The sequence below is a fragment of the Macrosteles quadrilineatus genome, unplaced genomic scaffold, assembly GCF_028750875.1.
Source record: "Macrosteles quadrilineatus isolate MER2022 unplaced genomic scaffold, UCM_ALF_1.0 Scaffold_9__3_contigs__length_116548681, whole genome shotgun sequence".
In the NCBI taxonomy this organism is placed as follows: domain Eukaryota; kingdom Metazoa; phylum Arthropoda; class Insecta; order Hemiptera; family Cicadellidae; genus Macrosteles; species Macrosteles quadrilineatus.
This window is the reverse complement of record NW_026542602.1, coordinates 17,329,887-17,353,271: the sequence shown is the minus strand read 5'-3', so window position 1 is coordinate 17,353,271 and position 23,385 is coordinate 17,329,887. Positions and strand designations below refer to the sequence as shown.

Genomic DNA, 23,385 nt, shown 5'->3' with positions numbered 1-23,385 from the left:
AACTAAAAAATTAATTTTATAACTAAAAAATTAATTTTATAATTTAATATATAATTGTATACCAATTAAATTTATAACTGAAAAATTATAAAATAAATTTAACGTTTTTCTTAAATTGACGTGAGGGGCTATCCCACAATCCCCCACTCCTTCGCAGAAAAGGTTATAATCAGTTTCAATCGAGGAAAATGAGACGCTAGGTGAACAATTAATTCCACCACCCACATAGCTCATCAGCTGAGGTTTACCAAAACTTCAATCAGCTGATAACCTACATATATTAAAAAAAGTAGTGGGAGAACTTCACCTCAAACCACTTAAATTTTGTGAACAGAGTAGGTCTATGATCTGATGACAAAATAAATTAGTCTGGGCCATGGTGGAAGGAACTTCCAGGACTGAACTTGGAGAACCAGGAACTTGGAGGTTGGAGGTGAAGTTCTCCCACTAGTTTTTTTTTAATATATGTAGGTTATCAGCTGATTGAAGTTTTGGTAAACCTCAGCTGATGAGCTATGTGGGTGGCGGAATTAATTGTTCACCTAGTGTGGAAGTTCCTTCCACCATGAGTCTGGGCTAAGATTATGCAATATAAATAATATTGCAATTATATCATTGACTTTATATCTACACAATATGTAGATATAAAGTCAATGATAATATATTGAAATAATATTGTTTCATCGGATCCGGCTGTGGGCTGTTCAATGAAATAGCTGGTCTTAGTCAGCAACAAAGCTACACACACAAGACATGCCACTAAATTCTACTAGGTACCTTTATACATATTTGGGTTAAAATACGCACCTAGGTGGTGGTCATCATCTCAATTAGTAATACTGTATACATATATAAAATAAAATCTACACATCTGAAATCAATAATCCATCGTTCTAGTAATATGTTTTATCGATGGTTCTATGGGTTCTGTTCTAGTTCTAGGTAGTGTTCTTTAATCAGTCAATTAATTGTTTTACAACAGACTGTTGGCAATCCTGTTGACCATGTGACTTTCGATTTTGGTCTTGGTCGGAAAAATAACAATAATAATTAGAGATCAAGGCCTTTGAAATTTCTTCGTTTCTTCTATGAGTTCAGTTTCGTCTGCCCTTTTCTTTCCATTATCAATATCATTACTGATTACCGATTCGATTCGTCCGGTTATCAGGTTTTAGTAATTCAGAATTTATTAATAACTCGATTTGTAATAATTAAATTCACAGTTCAAATAGTTTTCAGTGATTTTTTATAAATTGTTACGTAATGTACACCGTTTCCAAAGGTCCGAGTAAGATTGTCCACAAAACCCGTCGAGGTAAGTTCTATAACTAATATTTGCATGAGCTACAATAACTACTTATTTGGAATGTAGGAACTGATAAATTGCAATAATAAATAAATAACAATTAAACGCTTCCTCTGCTGTAGGGCTAAGGTTATCAATGCCCAATGGCCGCCGTACTTAATTTCCTTTCAGGCTTTATTTTGGTTAGGCCAAATTCTGTAGTAAAGTCGCAGGGTTCATTAGGCCTATAAGCATTGGCTTTTTATTCTTTGGGCAAAAATACATTTTGTATTTCATCCATAGGGTAGACTTCCGTATCTGTTGGCAAAAACAACCAAATGAAAATATTGATTACTCGATTGTTTCATTCGATAACTTATATCGTTTAAGGTTAACCTTACCTAGAACTAACCATTCGATATATCGATCAATATTTTCATTCCGTTACGCTATCTATCGTTTGAATATATCGATTCGATTCCTAAACCTTCATTCAAATTCTTAAAACTAGGCCTAGGCCTATATCAATTATAAAATGAAACTGTTATAACCTAAATAACCAAACTTGCTGAATAAAAAAAATCTAATGAAGGTTTAGGGCCTACTAATCAAATGGATATTTTCAATCGATAGTAGTGTAGCCCAGTTAAGAAACTGTACCCCTTTTTTATGCCTCAGATATTTAAGTCCTGTAGTCAGCTTTGCAGGATCTATATTTCTTTATTTTCTTCCTTAAGTTAGCTAATACATTTTTGAAGACATGGCTGTGGGCATCAACATTCTTTCTTCCGAAGGTATAGGCTATGCTAATTTACTTAGCTTATTCATGATTGTTTTCTTTTAATCTGGTTAAGCCAAACTATCTATTATCAATTATCAATCATTGAGATGGGGACGCCACCTAGGTGCGTATTTTAACCCAAATATGAGTGTAGAATGGTGTGTGATGACCTGTGTAGTTTTGTTACTGACTAAGATCAGCTGTTTCATAAGTCAGGATCATTTATTTAAAGCCCAATGATCAGGAACAGCTGGGTCCAGTTTCGAACCATCAAAAAGCTACGGTACTGACTTTTCTCAGGATCGAACCGGCGACCTTTTGATTACTAAGCGAGCACTATAACCACTCAGCTACTCAGCCAGTTAACCCTAGCAGTGGCCAATGTTAGTGGGGAATGAATGGCCAACCCATTTTGGTGATTTTGCAGAACTTTTTTAGAAAATTTGTACAAATTCAACTGTACAAGTAAACCTACCCAACCTCATATTCATTTTGTTCGGAAAGAACAGGATAATCTTGAAATAGCAATATAATAATGATTTAGATAGGCTAGTGCATTTTTTTGTTAAAGTGAAAAAATAAAAAAATTAGAATTTTATTTTTGAAATTTCAAAAGCAGCCAAAAATGTAAAAAAATTGTTTACAGATTTTTATGGGAAATTCATTATATACTATTTTTAGACAATCTAATTCCCTACATAGAAATAGGCCTATATATCATGTTAGAAAAATATTTTTTTATAAGTTTTTGGGGCAAAACATAATAACAAACGGAGAACCAAAAAAATTGAAAACCGTACAGTGTTAGTTTGTGTTGTAAAAAGTTATATGTGTATACATAATGATATATACATGTTTGTATAGAGCTAATTAAGTAAGGAATCCAAAAAAGTCATAAAGTTAATGATAAAAATAATTTTTTATTTATAAATATAAAATAATGTTTTTGTGTTTTAGCGATTTTGTGAAAAAAAAATCATAGTATTTAGTATAAAACTTTTGTACAAAATGTTTTTACTTCAAACTAACATAATAATTTTGTAGTGTATTCAATTACCTACATAGAAATCTATAACATGTTGGGTTACAATTTTTGTTTTTACGTGTTAGGGGACATAATAAAAAAATAAACGGAAAACCTCAAAATACAACCGCAAGAAAAATACAACCTTTTATAAACACAATTTCACACTATTCAGTAAATATTCATGAACTAGCTGTGTGCCCGTTCTACGCACGGGGATCTTATAGTAGTCAGTTGAAACCTTCTTATATTAAGATTAAGAACAGCAGTTAGTTTGCATATTTGAAGATATGCTGGCAAAACTATTATATATAAACCTTCGCAAATACAGTATCTGACAGTTCAAGCCAAAATAAATGCTTCGCAATTAAATGTCACCCGGATCGTTATGGTCCATATGTCCAATGATTATACTAAAAAATGTTTTATAGATCCATGAAGCGTCTAGCCCTAAAGTAGGCCTCTAATTGAAAGTTACTTTCCACATCGGTTAACTTCAACGTATTTAAAGTACTACCTCAACCTCACCATTTAACACTTTATTCCGGTTGACATTTTCAGTATCAAAGGTGCTCTTGTCCATTCCGTGAAACACTGAGAAATAAGGACATTAATGCGTTACCAACAGACATACACACAACAATCCAAAAAAGGTCACGAACTATTGATACATAAACAATATAAAGGCGTAAACAATTCATGATGGTTTGCCCATCAAATGTTTTACTCAAATAGGTTATCATTTTCTTAGCATACCGGGTAAGCTAAGATTTGGAATCCAGACAGAAAAAGCAAAACTTATACAGAGTTAAGACATCACTTAAATTGAATACGGACGGCTCTAATAAATAAGGTGCAACACCAACGATAACTAATTTGTAAACTACAGTGATGTGTTGGTACCTACGTAAAAATGATTCTAGCAGCTACCAACGGTTCTAAGGAAAAGAACCAGTACCTACGTAAGAACCTACCTAAGAACTATAGTACATCCGACCAATTAAATACATTAATATCTAGTCCCGAGGTTATTGATCTCTTACTTTTGGATTTTCTTGTAAAAAGTTATAGCGTAAACTTATCGGTGTCAGTTTGAAAAAAAAAACAACCTTACCCAAAACAACTTGTTGTTATTTAATAGATTACGCATTCTCTAAACAATGATTAGTATATCTATTAACATTAGAAGGAAATGTGACGAAAATCACACAATGTTGGGGTTTTGGTCATTTGTAATTATATTTCTTAAGTAGGTAGGCCATGTATTCTATGGAAAAGTACCGGTATCAAGGATCGTCGTCAAAAAGGTTGTTATGAATAAATATGTAGGCTTACGTACCCAAGATATGAGCTATGGGCCTATTGGCTGTATGGTCCAGCGATTGCATCACACGGTGAGTAGAAACAGAAAGTGACACATTGGAAAAGCGAGTTTAGCACTTCCTCTGTTAAACCTCTGTTACAATCACCCACTGCAGTTGTGATTTTTTACTTTACACTTTACACAACCGCCATTGAAGCGCCGTCAATGAGTGGAAACCTTTTTTGTAAGCTATTGGCGACGATCATTTCAGTGTCCAGCCCTATACAACACTGATTCAAGGTCTTCTTTCTGGTTGTCAAAACTCAAGAAACATTTTATACTCAAAGAATTTCTGGTTCCGATTTGGATGATGTCTAGTTATTTAATTTCATTTACGGTTACACTATTAGACTATATTATTGCACTTGCGATTAATTAAATCCGTTATGTAAGAAAAACGTTTTTAATCTCACTTGGTTGGGATTTGCTTTCAAAACGTGATTCGAAATGGTTGCGGTATTTGTAAACATATCATTGACAGCTAGAAAAAATTATCTTGATCCGAACAGCTGTTCGTTATTTCATAGACGATTATGTGATAAAAATTGAACGAAAATTTGACAAAAATCGCACAAACTGCATTTTTGAACGTCCGTAATTTTATTTACAAAGTAGTGAGGCTATATTTAAATCACTAAAGACACTCTTGCCAATCCAGTGAATACATTAAAATGACTTGGATCTTGATAGGTACTCTGGTTTTCACGGAGAAGATTGCGTAAAATGCCATCTTGAGTGTTACAGACAAAGGGAAAGACAGACAGACAGACAGAAATAGAGATAAGACTCGTTTCTGCTTCTTTAATGTATAAAACGTAAAAATAACCTAAAAGTATATAATTCTGAGCAAAGTACAGACAAAACTCTAATTTTATTTATATAGATAGATAAAAAATGCATGAAGATTACTGTTGTATACACACACACACATTTCTCTAACGATACAAAATAATAATGAATTTAGTAATAAATCGCGGTTAAAACGAGAGCAAAAACTCACCGGCAACAACACGCAATGGCAAATACAAGGCACTTGGTGTATGAGACCTTGACAGTAGTGACGCACTTTCGTCGTCTTAGTGAGAGAAAACGGAAATATCCCTTAGCGCAGGGCTGCCACTATCACAAGCTACATTTCTTCCTCTTCAAAATGACATATTATATGACTAGTAATAATAACTTACGCTGTATGTAATTAGTTTTTCCGTACTAGCGTATTGGTACTTGGTATATGGCCATTTGTTATACATTTCTAAAACAGCTGTTTTTATAAAATCGTACAATAGTGTGCAATCAATATTTTTTTCTAAATATCAATACCACAATGAAGATAAAATCAATGGCTATCCAGTGGTACCTTCCGCAACATCCCAAGACGAAAATTACCCAAGCAGGGTAATGCCAAACAAGTCGTGTTTTGACAGTTCCCAAGTGTCAGCTGCAAAAGTCGTGCCACGCCAAAAATTCATTTGATTTCCAACCGTTGTGACATTCTGATATAGGTACCTGCTACAGGGTTTGTTTATATAATAAAATGAAAGTTCAGAATGTGATATTTCGAATGGTATACCGGTATATTGTTCATATCAGAGTTGATTATAAGCAGTTTTTTAACCGTTGAACAAATTTCGGCCCATACTATCGTATTACGCTGGTGGCCATTCTAGGCGTCACGGCGAACGAGCGTATTACGCTTGTTGGCCACTGCTAGGGTTAATCTGTTCTCTAGTGCCTTCAAACCACGTTTACAACTTTAGGGAAAATTCCGTTAAAAATAATAAAAATTTCCTAATTTAAGGTTCTAACGAGTAACCATAAATAAAAACCTGTTTTATTCTCTTCTTACAAGACTGTATTAGGCTTTTCTTAAATTTTTGTCATATGATCACACAATGTGTCATAATCCTTAACCTCCTTTATTTTCATTGAAATGGCTTTCATTTTAGGATCACTGTCTAAGAAAAAACAGTAGAAATACTACCATTTTTGTAGGAGTGTACCTAACCATTGTGTGATTTATTCCAGGTATATCCCAAAACCTTGATAGGTTAGAAAATTCAAGAGATTTCTCCAAAAAGTGGGTTGAAAGTCAGAGTGAGCCTTCCTCACCAGATGATTGGACGATACGGTGAGTAAATTAATATTTTACTTTGGTACTTAGTTATGAACTACTAGCGAACCTGGCGCACGTAATCCTGCACAATCTAGACATAGGAGAAGAAGAATTTGTATTTATCTTTTTTATTTGGAGTTTTCTGGTTTCTTTAATTTTGTTGTCAAAGGTGGGGATGGTAAAAGGCCTTTTGAGTTCGTTGTTGAGTCTTAGGATTCGGCCTCTTTCAAGGGAGTATTTCATTTGATCCAAAATCGTTTGATCCACCGTTTATATTGCCGATCGTTTGATCCAAAATTGTTTAATCCACCAGTTAAAAAGCTAAGAGTAAATAAGTCTTAAAATTGCATCTACATTCTAAAAACCCCATAAAATACATAGTTTTCTTATTTTAAAATTGTCTGCCATTTTAGGAAAATGGCGTCCATTTTTGAAATAATGGAATCATTTTTTTTATGTTTTTAATGGTCACAACTTAATTCCCCATTTGTGGTGCTTCTTTTTGGGGAGGTATTGAGTCAAGGAAACACGTTTTTAGTGTGCATCAGAGATTCGTCTACAGATAATGCCTGAGAAGGATAGTAATAGAGCTTGAACAGTCTATTAGCGTGATTAATTATTGGCTGGAACCAGAGAGCACAGAATAGAAATAGAGAGGGCATCGGGCAACTGAAGTGAAGCCACCTGAAAATCGGCGTTGCCCGTATAAGTGGTGGGGAGAGCAATGAGTCATCCTAGTTCCCTGCGAGTTGCTACCAGTTGCTGCAACATTCATAGACTGATGCATGTAACTGGAGTCAGGAACGGTACAAAACAACATTTTTATAATATTAACAAGTGTTGGAAACCAAGCATGTAGTTTATTTTCCAAATTATTTATGTGAACGTGTTTATGTTGTAAAAATATTTGTAAAATATCCAATTTACCGTGGTTAATGGGTTTTCTTAATGTGTAATTGTTTCATTGGCATCTTAACACGATTTTTAATATATATATAGATCGAGTACTGTACAGAAAAAAACATTCAAAAGCATGAAGTTTATTTATATTCGTACATGTGTTATATTTGAAATATAACAAAATAATGTAAAAAAACCCATTATTGTCGTTGTTTTATTTTATGAACTAATACTATATGGGACCAAGCTTTAGAGAAATTGCAATATCATAGAAAGTTCTCTAATCGTTATATTTTAAACCATATAGAACTAAGCTCATATAGTTACACAACAATGATGATTTAGTCAACTTTCTGGTTTATATTTTGTGGTTAATAGTCATTAAGTACGCGACGAAACAATATTAACACGGATAAAATAGCTATTTTATGAAATAAATATATTATTTATATCAAAATCAACTTAGAGTGCAAATCCTGTGTTTTTGTAATGTGTAATTAATTTATTGCCATTTACACTTGATTTGTAGTTGTTTGAGCAAAGTAAAACAAACACAAAAGCATATTTTTGTTTTTAAGTTAGCCTTCATGAAAGTCGATTTAGGCACCATCTAACAAACGTTGCACCATTTTTGGGACAGTAAAAGTATTTTTGAACAGATTTACAGCATTTTGTTGTCAAATGTTTTATGTTTAATGTATTATTAATGTAATTTACCGTGAAAAATTATGTATTATTGTTATGTGTAATTGGTTTATTCATTGCCATTTATACATGATTTGTAGTTGTTTGAGCAAAGTTAAACTTACCCAACAAAATAAATTTGTTTTAATATCCTTATTAACAGTTTGTAAACAGGCTTCAATGTATTGTTCAATATAGGACCGATTTAGTCATCATTTAGTTATTAATTATTACACAAAATAATAATTAAATTAACGTGAATAGCAATTGTATGTATACAAATGTTACCGTGCTTATATTATAAATGTATAAATTAGAATGAATATTGAATGCATCAATCACTGTATGCGTAGTAGGGTAGTAGCATTGACTATATATACCTATGTATATATAGTATATAGTATATATACCTGTAGGTATATATAGTCAATGGTAGTAGTGAGAGACCTGTAGTCGCAAGGCAGCGCCCGAGTGTCGGCGGGTCCCAAATTTTGCTTCCTCTTCTACCTGATTTATTTCCAAAACTGTTCATCATTAATTTTTCCAAAAAATATATGTTATGATTCAACTCAAGCTCTCAAACTTTGCCGCTGACAAAACTTTCCTGACCAAAAAATTAAAAAATCTAGATCACTTACTTTTTTATGTTCTAATTCATAATTTAATAATTTCTTTAGGTTTTAACGGCTGTTAAAATTACAATAAAATTATTTTTAATATTCCTACCTTACTGTCAGTGAGAAGCACTAATTTATAGTAGTTGTGCCAAATTTGGTAATTTTAGGTCTACTCTAAAGGTGATCTATCGCTATATGCAGCAGTTGCCGCCACTTGCCCGTCTAAGTGGTGGGGGATTGGCTACACTCCCGCAATGCTTGCTGGATACGTAGCCCCTCTATTTCTATTCTGTGCTCTCTAGCTGGAACCTGCTACAAGGGTCATGCATACCCAGGCTCCCCTAATGTAGGTGAGCTACAAACATGAAAATTATCACGGGGCATCATTTTTGAAAAAGGTGTGGCCTGGCTAATATGAGTATCCCAGTACAGCTCGAGGCATCTAAGCTGGCACTTGGCCTAGTGGGGACAGTGTAGGCGGGAGGAGGGTGGAAGCAAGGAAAAGACCGGACTGCAAACATTTCCGCTGCCTCACGGGGTTGACTCCCCGTGTATTGTGTACTTCAGCGCCTTCACGTGAGTCGCGAGGGCAGTTGATGCAACCCTCACGACAAGACATAATGTTTTTGAACTAGCTACTAGGAAAGATAGGCCAAGTGCCAGCTTAGATGTCACGAGCTGTAACTCATTATACTGGGCTTACTTATTAGTCCCATATTTATAATAATGGCTAAAAAGACTTTCATCTCAACAACGGTAACATTTATCCATCTACTTGTACGGCTGAATGGACAATCCATGCTGCTCCCTTGCAATGAAGTCTGTTGCATATTGATTAATTGCACGAACAAATGTTTCGAGCAAGGTGGTAGTAAAAAACAAACTAAAATAGGAAAGGGGCCTTGAGTTTACTGGAGGACAATGTTTGGGCCCAGAAATTTCTGCAAACTGAATTCGATGGTTATAAGGCTCGTCACTGCCTTCTTCTTCTTCATCTCAAGAGGTGCTATCGTCATTTTCAGATTAATTTTGTCCAGGCGTATTTATAGGGGCATTCCTACCCCTACCTCTATTTCCTCTAGGCCTTCTACTACCCCTAGACCCTCTATTGCCCCTAGACCCTCTTGTATTTGATCCTGAACCTCTTGCTGACATAGGCCTAGTTGGTTGTAAAGGCTCATCTGCTTCAGAATCGGAACTATCATGATGAGCTGCAAGTCTGGTTTTAAACAAAGGCAAACGCCTGTTACCTCTATATGATGAGCAAGGTTGAGGGTAATCAGGATTGAATGAAGGGTCCTCGTCAGTGTCATCAACTACAGAATGACTAGAGGCCAAACTATTAACAGTTGTTTCCTTTGTTGCCACTTTCTTCAAAATTGATGTTTAGCCCGGCTTCTCTTACAAAACTTGCTAACGTGTTTTCACTGACAGGTGAATTTTAACGTAAATTACTCATAACTTATTTTAATTTACTCCAAAAAAGCATAAAGTAATAATTCACATAACCACAAACAACAACTGAACTGAGACAGAAACAATAGTAACAGCTGTATTGTGCAACAGCGTAGTAGTCAACAGACGCCACAGCGGCCACGGCGCTCTGTATTTCAAAGCTGTAAATATGACAAAACTGTACTATATAAAATGTCAAAATGTATATTATATTCTGAAAAAGTATTTATTTACCTTGAATTTAATGCAACTTGCGTTTCGATATTTAAAAAATCAGCGCTACAATAAAAAAAGTTCTGAACCACAATGTATCGTTCCTTAGCACTTTTCGGGAACAAGATGAGGAACGATAAATTGTTCCATAGCACCTAAAGGGTCAAAGAAACAATTACGCAGTTTCAGTTCATCCAGTGCATAGTGAATATTTTACAGTTTATTTTAACTCGATAAACACTTTAATAATGCCACGAGGTTCTTTTTTTATAGGACCATGTTTACGTGGTAAACAGCCGGCGGGTGGAACCCTTTAATAGGTTGATACGTGGTACCTAAACTACCCATCGTCTTGCTTCATTAAATTAGGCTATCATTAATTATGTTTCATTATGCTAGCCTCCAAAACTGTGACTGGTATATGTGTAAGTTTTTAGATACCTACATCGAAGTATTTGTTTTGTGATTCAATGTATGTTTATTACAGAATCGATAAACCAGTGTTCCACAAAAAATCAAATGGAATGAGGGCACAACAAGAGGCAATAAGCCCCCAACATGAAGAGATCATTAAATTCATTCATGAATGTGAGTAAGGACATGCATCCTCATATCATGTAACTTAAGCAGTAGTAACTTAACATTAGTTGATGATATTTATTGTTTTAATGAAATACTTATTAATTAATTGTGAAACAATTCCTGATTCAGAAGCCAAACATAATATTGCAAAAAGAAGTGTTTATCAATCGATAAAAAATTTCACCTTTCATGAAACACAAGTTTAATGATTTACAAAATTGCATTGTTGTTTATATTGTTAAGATTTGGTTGGCACAAGGCCTATTGTTCTACAGTAGACTCCCTCTTATCCGGACACCTTTTAACCGGACATCGGTTTAACTGGACTACACTTGGCGGAAATGACAACTCTTTAACCGGACAATTTTTATCAGCACATTGGTTTAACCAGACTAGATCGGCAGGAAGTGGGCAGTACTGAAACGACTGTTCTCGTGGGAAAGATTTGAGACCATTGATCACGTGTCTAAATACAATGCTCTCCTAAATTTAAGTCGAATATCGCAGTAAACAGTTGTTTTTAATGAGTTTTTACGGACGTCGGTTTAACCGGAAAACCCGTTATCTGGACTGGCCTCGGTCCCGAGGAGTCCGGATAAGAGGGAGTCCACTGTATTTGAAGGAGATTGCAGGACCTCATTTAAGAAAGATTCATTCATTTCAAACTTTTAAACAATTTTGAAAGAAATAATGATGTTGTACATTAATTTATTGCCTTTTGCTTTGTAATATCACGAATAATTGTCTGTGGGGAGAGGGAGTTATAGGAATGGTTGAGGAAGGAAAGTAGGGGTCATAGCCTTATATAGCTCCCTAAGGTTCTATGTACAGCCTAGACAGCAATTATTAAAATGTTTTGAATCTAGCACTATATAAGTGATCCATACAGACTCGCCACCTATATAGCGTGTGAGGGAAGAGAATGAGAGTGAAGGTAGAGAAGTTAATTCATCCTTGTAGGTTTTAGTTCCAGAATTTCAACTCCTCAAAATTGGGAACCATTTGTGAATAAACCAGTAATAAAAAAGAAAATCATATTAATATAATCTTTATAAAGATTTTATATTTTTGCTTGATTGGAACTTTTCACTCTATAAAAGAAACATATTTGATTGAAAAAGTGTCATGCCAATTGAAAGGAAAAATTCTGTTTTTTGTGAGGGTTTAAAACTGCATGAATATATGACAATAGATTATTAGGCTACCTTGGCCTCTTGTTATCTATTAAGTAATATTTCTTTGTTAAACAATTGCTTTGACTGTAATTCAAAAGATAAGTGTCACAGGAAGAATGTAGTTGTTTGGGGTTATCTTTTTGCAATATTGTTATCTAAAGTTCATTTTTTATCTTAAGTTTCCTGTATATAATCAATTTATTAGGTGTCTGGGCCATTAATTTTTTACTGTTTTTCTTTTTAGTTACACATATTTATTTTTTATGCCTTAACATGGTTTCTAACACCAATAATAATAGTATGGTTTTCTTAGCAGTGTAGTTTTATGTCATATTTATTTTAATCATCAAAAGGATTTATATTAAATTCAAACTGGATCTTGTAACTGTGGTTTTTTCACAGCATGGAGTTCGGTTTGTAAGGAATGTGATAAGGAGAATGGAGAATCGTCACAATCTGAACAAGTGAATGGGGAATCACATATGCCAAGTGAGATGATATTTTTATTTTTTTATATGTTGTTATATGATTCAAAAGTGTACTTTAAGCCATAACATATTGATGAAACTCTGTTTACTGTGCTATAAACAGATACTTTAAAATATGGGTCCAGTTTCTGTTGAATTGTAGGCATTTTTTAAAAATCTGGAATCAGTGAGTCGTCAGCAATGACAGACTGTGAAACCAAGGGCGTTCTGATGCTGCCACTTGAAACTGTTTAGTGTAATTCTTTTACTGTACAGGCTTTTCTAGATTCACTTGCTTTGCTAGATTCATTCCATGCACAGACATTTGAGGCATGTGAGGTTAAAAAGAGGCCTCTAACCTCTTATAAAAAACCAATAGATTCAAGTAAGGTTATAACAAAATGTTGTTGGTTTTCAAAACCTCTATGCATAAAACATTGAATGTTAGCTAAAGTAAATAGTGTTTCAGTGAAATTAGTTGATATCAGGCCATATTGTCAAATCAAATTATTCTTTATTTACAGTTTTGTCAAGAAATTACAATGGCGTCATTCAATAATATGAAATAAAACTAGTAGATAGATTTGACTGTGAAATTGCAAAAAACAAATTTCGGTTTTTAAGTTATTGTAACTTATGTTATTTTCCCATAAAAACCCCATAAAATAACAAAATATAGGATTTTGGGAAAAAGCCGGATTTATTAAAATTAATTTGTTATGGTCCTTATAATTCTAAACACAAATAGTGCAACCTCCCATTTCTGTTAGAATTACGGTTGAAAAGTTATTGCAACTTTTGTGATTCATCCCTATAGAATATCATAGTTACTCGCACCGCTTACCCACGATAAAGGTTGTTTACAAGCTTATGGGAGAAAGTATGTGTTAGTTTGCTGATACCGTTTATTTTTATTTTTAGTTTCATTGTGCTAGGAATGTTTGTTAAGTCATAAATAGATCAAGGAGACACAATTTTTATAACCAAACGTTTGTGCAAATGTATTGTTATTGAAGGATTTCATTAACCCTTTCAGTGCTATGAAACGATATATCGTTGTTTTAAAAAAAACCTAAGGGATATAGAGAGGAAGGTTATTTAAAAAAAAAATAGCAAAACGGCCATTGGTGACCTGCATGTTCATAGGATACACTACCAACCACTTAGCTAAAAGATTCGCCCAATCCGATGATTTCGAGGTGTATGTCTAAACCAAGGATTATGAACACCTCACTATGCCCCAGTGGTTGTAGTATATCGCTACAAACACACAGGTCACCAATTATTTGCCACATAGGACGGGATTCGAACCCGAGCAGACGAATGCCACTGGCCAAGTGACACACGCCCTAGCCTTCTCGGCTATCTGTGCTTGAAGACTGGGGAGTCAAAACCCGGTATTTAAGCTGTCGCCACCGATTGCGAACAGATGGCGCTGCAGATGGTTGTTCAATGCGTTACTAGGTAGCAGCACCAGCTAGTCACGGACTATTTAGATGCAATCTTTTAGTTTTAGTAGTAGTAAATGTGTTCCTGAGACTTTGCTGCAAAACATTAGTTTCCCTAAAATTGCTATATTACAATAACCTCGTCCAACTAAATCAGGGTTAAATTCAATATTACATTGTAAACTATATGTCTTTTGATTTTGTAAGATTTCGGTTTCAAATAATGCTATCAGAACACAAAAATTTATTGGAAAACCAGGAAAATTACAACAAAAACTAAGTTTTATTTGATGTTTACTACAAATACCGGGATTTATCTTTCTTATATATTTTCTTATTGTGTTATTATTCAAAATTAGCCTAATTAATAAAATAGTGACAACATGACAGTTAAAATTCAACAACGGGTAATGGAATTAAAAGGCAAACAAAAAAGTTTTACAAAATATGAATTATTGGCCTAGCACTGAAAGGGTTAATGTTCTGCTTGATTCTACATTTCCTAAGCTTGTATCATTGTTGTTAGAACTGGTTCTTATGTCATTGTTTTTCTACATTGTTAAGGCCTAATTAACTTTGAGTCAACACTTTTCTCAGAAACAAATTGTTAAAATATTTACACAGTTATTCACTTAAACCAGTTTGCAGCATTTCTCTTACGTAAAACCTTTCCAGGTATTATTTAGCTGAAAGCCTGTTCAACCTGAATCACAGTAGCAGTAACCATGTGGAAAAAATGCAGTTGAATAAATTTTCAAGATTTATTTCAAACCAATAATCCATTAAAACATAGTCCTACCATAGATAAAACATACTACCTAAGTAGATTTATCATCCTTATGGAACAGCTGAAGCCAATTTTGTTGTTAGTTATGACCGATGGTGTACTGTTGTAGAGGCCTTGTTTTGTTTAAAATTTGTTTCTTGTTATTTCAGTAATTTAAAACTTCGTATAACCAAATAAAACAATCTAATTATAAACAATAACCCATTCCCTTGTTATATAACCAAACAGTAAAGCACAAATCTTAAAACTAACCCTAAAATAATAGAAACAAAATTTCGTCGACACTAGCGATCAGTGTCACCAGACATGATCTAGACACAAAAAACGAGCTTAAAAATTTACAATGGTATGAGAAGTCTACTTGTGTTGGTTAGTCTATGGTGTTACCTAATGTAACGGCAATCATATTAGTTTATTATTGATACAATTCTGTTACTACAATGGTTACTTTAGAGTTAAATAATACCTATGTATGTTTAAACGATTTTCATATATTTTAACAATTTGGAGATAAACATAAGTAAGATTTTCTTTTGCAGCCTTCAGTAAAATATATTCCGAATTGTAATTGATCACAAACATATTAATTGATCGGAGCGAAGCAAAGCTCTTATACTACACTCCTGCTTTTGTTTTACAAATACTCCTCCTGAATGGCTTAAGCGATCTGCACAAAATTTAGTACAGTCATAGTAACTAACCATGGGAAGGTATAAATCTGAAATGGTACATTTTCCCTACGTAAATTTAAACTTTTAGTAATTTAACACGGGCCTTATGGGTTAATTGGTCGCCATGATATTATTTTCAAGATAACAATAAAAGGGTAAACAAGAGTCGCAACATATGTTAGTCAACGAATCATCTAAAATATCAAATTAGAAATACCGTACAAAGAAAAAAGGAAGAAAAATCAATTAATATTAATATCATTGAGCATAATTTACCACAAAATGAATAGCCAATAATTAGGGTCGCCAGAATTAGGCTCCAGATTGACTTCAAATACTCCCAATAGCCTTTCCATTTATTTAAACCAAATATAGGCATACCATTGACTTTGGATACTGCAAATAGGCACTCTATTTATGTGAATCAAATCAACCATTGACTTTAGGATACGATACCGCAATTAAACAATTTGTTTACGTGAACCCGACATTGTCTTTGAGTACTGCAAATAGACATTCCATTTAGGTGAACCAGAAGTCAGCCTACCATTGACTTCGGATACTGGTATACAAAATATACCATTGACATTGGATACTGCAAGTTTATATATCTCATTTACGAGAAACAGATGTAGCATTGAATTTAGAAAATATTGGATTAATATGCTAGCTCCGCTCAATATTGCAAGCAGACGACAGCATTGTACACCTAGTTTCATACAAAGTCGTGTTCAAATCAAATCTTTATTAATCATTAATTAACATGTGTTTCAATATTATATTTTGTCAAATTATAAATAATCACCATATAAATAACTCAAAACACGACATAAGCTTTTTAATCATACAACAAAGTTTATCAGGAAATGAATCATTATATTCTGTACTCAAATGTTTTCTAAATCTTGATTTTCATTGTCATTTTCAGGTCCTTCAATAGTATACTACAAGGAGAATGAACCCAACCATCACCTTCAAGGTAAATTTGACTAAAATTTAAAATCTAACATTGGAATTCATTTAAGAGGCTTTTGAGGAATTTAAATTTATTCAACAAAAAATATTGAAAACAATTAATTGCCAAATTACCGAGAGTATGTCTGAGTACTAAGTGCCAGTAATAAACGCTGTTTAGATAGCATGTGTACTGCTGAAATAGACAATAGACAAAGCTTTATTGTACATAATGCCTGAATACACTAATTACAAAAATAATTCCCAAGCTGGTACATGGCTAATTTATATCTAGGTTCCTTAATTTTAATTATACCCTCCTAATAAGAGTGAAAAACCATTAAAATTTATCTTAAAAAAAAGTATGAATTTTGTAATATGCTTTCAGGCTCAAAGTCTCTTTCAGCTTACATGTAAAATTTGATTTTGATAAAGTTCTGTATGAATTAGGTAAATGATTTCATGTAAAGAGGTCTAGTTTCAAATTTTGTGTGACAGTGTTTAGGATATTGAAAATTTTTGTTATTATTTCTCGTTTGATAGTTATGATTTATTTTATATTTTTCATAAAAGAAAGGATTTGCATGAACATACTTATGTTTTTTGGAAAAAGGTTTACAGCTGGTTTTAGACTTCTGGTGAAAAATAGTTCTGAGAATAGACTTTTGGCAAGTGAACACTTTCTTGGCCTTTACATAGTTACCCCATAGAGTAACGCCATAAACAAACAAAGAGTAAACATATGCATGATAAACCGTCAAGCAAACTTCTATCGGTGTGACTTTGGGCCCCCAGAGGGGAGGTAACTGCCCGGTGTTGGAACCGGCACTTCAGGTAAGGCCACAGCTATGGACGACTGGGATCGCCAGCCCTCAGGGGAGCCCCCAGTGACATTCCTCCATCCAGGATGGTGGGGTGTTTAGCTCTCAGAGTGTAATTCTCTCACCTACCTGTGGCTGTGGTTCTATGGGCTTGCCCTGCCTGTTGTGTACGACTGACATTTTGTGAGGCATATCCTCGGCTCTGGAAGTAGCCTCTTCCTGGGAGGTGAAAGACGGGCAATTGCCAAGCCCCCAAAGGGGAGGTAACTGTTCGGTGTTGGAATCAGCATTTCAAGTAGGCCATAGTCATGGACGTCTGGGTAGCGCCAGCCCCTTAGGGGGAGCCTCCAGTGACATTCCTCCATCCAGATTGGTGGGGTGTTTAGCTCTCGGAGAGGTGGAAGTGCGCCATCAATCTCCCATCTACCTGTGACTATGGTTCTATGGGCTTCGGCCTGCTTGCTTTGTGCGACCAACATTCTGTGTGGCAAATCCTCGACTTTGGAAGTAGCCTTTCCTGGAGGTGAAATCGGGGGAGTACCCGTAAGCTCACGGGGACACTCTAGGAGAACGGAACTTTCAGCAGTGTGAGGGCAACGGCTGGGCGCACTCCATCAGCCAATCCCTGTCTCTGAGCCCGGAAGGTATGGTTATCTAGAGTGTGGGGGGTTCTCCATGGATCCTCAATTGAGTTAAGGGTGTCGCCACCTTTGGTGGATAGGTTCATCCGGGTGGGTCCCACTTCTATACCTGCCTCCTTTTGGGAAACCCTGATGGCCCGGCAGTGATGTTGGGTTAGATGGGCAAACGAAGTAGATCGGATGCTGGGATCAAGCCCGCTGTGGGTATCTGGGGCTCTATCGCCCTAGTTATCCCTGGTTTCCCAGTGAATGGGATGGCCTCGATCGGGTAGTGGTGTAAATAGGGGTTTAGTGTTCGCTGACAGTCCCCTTCATCCTGGCTTTGATGGCGGGTTATGGCCTTTCAGGGATTAGATCCCGATCAGGTCCCGAGTGTCGCTTGCACTATGTTGCGTCCATGGACTCCATCATGGTCTGTCGGGGTTTTCGGCCCTGGGGGAACCCAGTTGGAGGGACGTAAGACCAAGTAACCGGTATCCCTGGTTAGGATTGAGGGGCAACCCTCTTTCCGAAGGGTTGCTTCGGCAGCCGGTGAGCCTGATGACCTTAAGTCATCCACCCATGGTGTGACTAAGGTTGGTGCGTATACTCCGGCCCACACCATGGGGCCCGGGTATGTTTAATTATAGGTACTGGGTTGCAGTTGAGGGGCTTTGGCTCATTCGACACAAACAAAATGGAATGGAATGGTGTGACTTTGGATAGTACACTCAATGAATACCTTGTTGACCTTAATTTTTTATTTAGATGATGAATGTGATTGGACCAACTTAATTTTGAGTCTAAATTTAGACCTAAACACAAACTTTACAATTTTTGTATTACTGATTGTGGGATCTGAAACCCTATTTCTGAGCTTAAATTAAAGAATGTTAGTTTTACATTAATTCAATTTCACACCATGGCTCTCAAACCACTCATTAATTTTTTAATTGTGCTGTCAATAGTTAATTTAAGTTCACTTAGTGTTCTTCTTTTTAAAGAGCAGTTGTGTCATCGACATACAAAGTGAAAGTACAGGAATTTGTGGAAAGGCAATTAGGCAAGTCATTAATCAATATAATAAATAATAAAGGTCCAAGTATGGAACCTTGTGGAACACCATATGTAAAGCTGGCCCAGTTAGAATAATATTTTATTGATTTGTTTATTACTATTGTGTGCTGCTATCCATTGAATAGGTATGATCGTAATAATTCTAGAGTAGACAGTAAAAGGATTGTAATAGTTATCAGGCCATTATTTGAAACTGTCCAAACTTGAATGATTGCGCGAAAATTCTGCTGAATGGGTCCAAATTTTGTCAAACAAGCCTGAAATATTTCAATGTGTTTGTGTTTATAAGTTCCTCTGAATGATACCAGATTAGCAGTGTTTACTTGGTTATGCAGTTAATAAATGTTCATTCTTATAGACTTCAAGCCTTTTGACCTGGAGTCTTGGTGGGGCAAGAGGTTGTTCAACACAATCACCAAGTCCATCCCCTGAGAGCAACACAGACTCGCTCAGTGAACACTCTACTGAACGATTCTCCTTCCTAGTGAGTCTCAGCGAGGCTTAGCTCTGTAAATACACTGTATATATGTAAAGGGCTCTGGCCTCGATAGTTCCTAGGCGTAGATGTGAATATGTAAATAGCCTATTTTGTAAATACCGGGGATTCTTTGTTATCTGTTCATCGTTCTTTAAGACATAAGGCATTGTTATTTTTCTTAATCTTTCATGATTATCTGATGTCCTGTAGTCTCCATTTTGAAATGAAATATCTAAGTGTTTCCACTTCGGCACTTTGAGTGTTATATCCTAAAGGAATCAGTCGGAGCTTAATGCACCAGTATTCTCATTTGTTGTGTTTAGGTTACATTACAATACTGGTGGATTGAGATCTTACAGTACATAAAATGCCAAAGTGGAGTAGATTTTCTATGCCTAAAATTGAGGGACAAAACTTAAATCATATTTCTTTTTGGAGGGTGTTTGGTTATTTGTGAAACTTTTCTAAATATAAATCAGATCAAAGGGTTGCCCATTCATTGCATATTTTTCTTCAACTCAACTTTCAACAACTTTGAGTTGTTGTGCAATTTTTGCCTATCTTGATTGTTGCTTGTTCAAATAGTTAATTCTATTTAGGTAAAATATAAATCTCGTCATCATTAGTTTGTTATTGTTATGTCTTGGGTCAGTTGGAAATCTTCGTTTTATAATTATTAATGTTGACTAAACAATGTATTTTAGTTGCAAAACTATTGGTTCTGTTTCTATATCAAGAGTGGCTTTGATTCAGAAGTTACACTGTGATCAAATTCACTGTAACTTATTCTCAATTCACAACTATTTTGCTGTGGTAAAAAATCTAATATTTTTACTCTTGGACCAATTTTTTAATTTAAAAAATATTATAACTAATGACCAGTCATATTGACTGAGATAAAATTTCTTGTTTTCAATACATGATACGAAGACCAAGTCTGACCTGACCTCTGATTGTTATTAAATGTGTATTTACTATGCATAATGGTTGTTAAATGTTATTGTTAGTTTTGTTAAATCCATTTACAATTTAACTCTAGTTTAAGTTAAACTTATGTTAATTGATAGTATTTACAAGAAACTATTTCCTTTTAATGTGACATTTATGGTGATAGATAAAAGGCCTACATAGAGACCATACTATATGTTTTTATGTAAAACATAATTTAATTAACTCAGAAAACACATTACAGTATGGTAATAATTGTTTTACAATCTTTTCTATAAGTTATCTAGCAATTTCTTTAACGCCAATACAACCTTTTTTAAAGGCTAAATAAAGTTTTTGTACCTACAACGTTTTACACGGCTGAATATTTTTTTCAGTCTTGTGTGGGAAACTAAACCTATTAGGTTATAGTACAACATCCTAGTTGTATATGCTATTAACTAATTTTAGTAATTGGTTTGTTTTTCTCCTGTATCTAAACCCAAACAAATCAGAACGGTAAATTGGATATCACACTAGAACTGCCTAGGCCTAAACGGTGTTTAGAGGCCAGCTTGTTAGTACAAACATACTTTTATGTTATTTTTTATGACTGTGAAAGTGGGACTAACAATCTTGTTTTAAATTACATGGTGTTTGAGATAACAATTTAATTGTAAAACTTATTGAAGAATGGTTAGAAACTATCATAGCCAAGTATTTGTCAAAGGTGTGCTGGATTAGGTTTCTGGTATTCTGTAAGTATATAGGGTTTTTTGGGGGTGGATGTGCGAGTTATGATTTTGGGTGCCATGGATCGGAGTTTTACCAAGTTAAGTGATTCCAATTACAGTAGTCGAGAAATAGTGTTGATAATTATAAGTGTCGTTATCCAATTTTGTAATAAGACTTGCCAAGTTAAGTCATAGTTCTGTTATGATTTTGTAACTAGTTGTAAGAGGTGCCCGTTTATATTACGTTGCGGAGCGCGCCGTAGACTGAATGGCCTGTCGACGTGGCGGGCTGTAGTAGTATAACCGGACGAGACAGTTTAGTCTTGTCCATTCGTAGTCGATCCTCCAAAACGCCTTGTACGCAAGAGCCAGTTTTGGTGTAGTCTTTCGTAGTTGATTTATGCATGCTAAAATGCTTTAGTTACAAGAAATATTAATTTACAATTGTGATCAGACTTCCAAAGTTGTACTGCAGATTACTGCTTGTCTCCAAAGAAACATTTTCAATATTTTTTGCGACGTTATAAAGAATAATTATGTTATCAGGTTTTTGCTCTTTACTGTTGATTTTTAATGCTAGTCTATTATTGTTGTAATTGCCATAACTTTATGAAATGACTTGTTAATTTTGAATAAGGTAGGACTCTTTTTAAGGTATTTTTAAGGTACTGCAGAAAATCTGTGCAAATTGAAATACAAGCACAATAAATACACAAACCCATATTACTCAAGGTATTAAATCTTGGATTTTAATCATTTCTCTACCTTTAAGCGTAAGAAGTAAATATATTTGTGCGATAAAAAATATTTATTTCTTTAAAAAATTCTGTTAAAACATTGTTAACAACACCTACTTTTTTGTTATTAAAAGTTGAATGGCTACCTCAAAGTTTTTATTTCAGTCACTGTTTAATCCAACATATTAAGCAACCCTATCTAAAACTATATTATGGCAATGGTTTTATTTTTGTATAGATCAAAGTAAAATACATTGGAACCTCAATCAAATAGCAATTATTTTAAATACCCTTGATTTTATATTACCCTTAATTGCATGTTAATCGCTAACTTCAATAAGAAGTAAATCTTGATTACAAGTCTAGTGTTATTTGATCATTAATCCCCTTGAAAGATTTGTTGTCAAGGTTATACTGTATACTTGATATGTTTAATACAAAAACCAAAGCATTATCTGTTACCAATGAAAAAGGGTATTCCATTATTTTTGTGTAGTTGGAAATACATAGCTGCAAATAAAAATGTGTATTTTTTACCATCTATTTTGTTATATTACATTTTGATTTTATATTCTCAAGTTATAGTTGTAAATATAATAAAAGATATGGAAAAGTTATTCATTATACATAATGTCACGCTAATTTTCAAACAATTTCAAGTACATAAATTATAGTTCACCAAGTACATACATAGACAACCGCCAAACCTAAATGTTCAAAGTACCTGATCCTTCCACCAATTATCAGAACCACTTCCCCAAGCCTCATACCAACCGCAACAGATATAAGACCCACAATGACAAAAAACATCCTAAGTAAGAGAATGAATTACCACTACCAAGTTGTTAAAACAGGAAATGAAAAACCTGTAGCCATCCATGCTAGCAAACATAACATAAACTTTGATAAGTTATTTTTTTGTTTATTTCGTAGTTGCCTTTAGTTCTTGAAGTGTTACAGTATTTTCCTTATGCGCATTTCACCAGGAGGTGTGGCATCTTCAGAGGTCACTATGTTGTAAATTACATCCTACTATATACAAAAGTTCATATCCTAATGTATACAAAATTTCATACACAAAGAGTCAGCACTGTTTGAACTTTGATGGTTGCTTCACCATATCTTACTAATATTATAAATGTGAAAGTTTGTGTGTTTGTTTGTTTGTTTATGTGTTTGAAGTTCAATCACGCATAAACCACTGGACGGATTGGGCTGAAATTTGGCATGATGATAGCTTACATTCCCGATTAACATATAGGCATATTCTTATCTCAAAAATCCTTTCGGGCTCCGCCCCAGTGGCTCTGTAATTCCCTATGTTAACCTTATGAGTATTCATATTTAAAGGGAATTAAAGAATTTAGTCAGCTGTTTCAACCAAACAAAGTTGGTTCTATGATATGGAAGCATTTTTTAAAAGCATTAAAAAGTTATAAGATTTACCAACAGGGTGCAGCACTATATTTTTT

The 23,385-nt window shown here is 34.5% G+C and overlaps 1 protein-coding gene across 1 annotated transcript; it reads left to right on the top strand.

Moving 5' to 3' along the window:
* Positions 1-1,093: 1,093 nt before the first annotated feature.
* Positions 1,094-22,430, top strand: LOC129002967 (MAPK regulated corepressor interacting protein 2-like). Its single transcript, XM_054431116.1, has 6 exons — positions 1,094-1,315; positions 6,479-6,581; positions 10,923-11,023; positions 12,595-12,681; positions 16,494-16,544; positions 19,396-22,430. The coding sequence occupies exons 1-6, from the start codon at positions 1,264-1,266 to the stop codon at positions 19,467-19,469; spliced, it is 468 nt and encodes a 155-aa protein (XP_054287091.1). The 5' UTR covers positions 1,094-1,263; the 3' UTR covers positions 19,470-22,430.
* Positions 22,431-23,385: the final 955 nt, after the last annotated feature.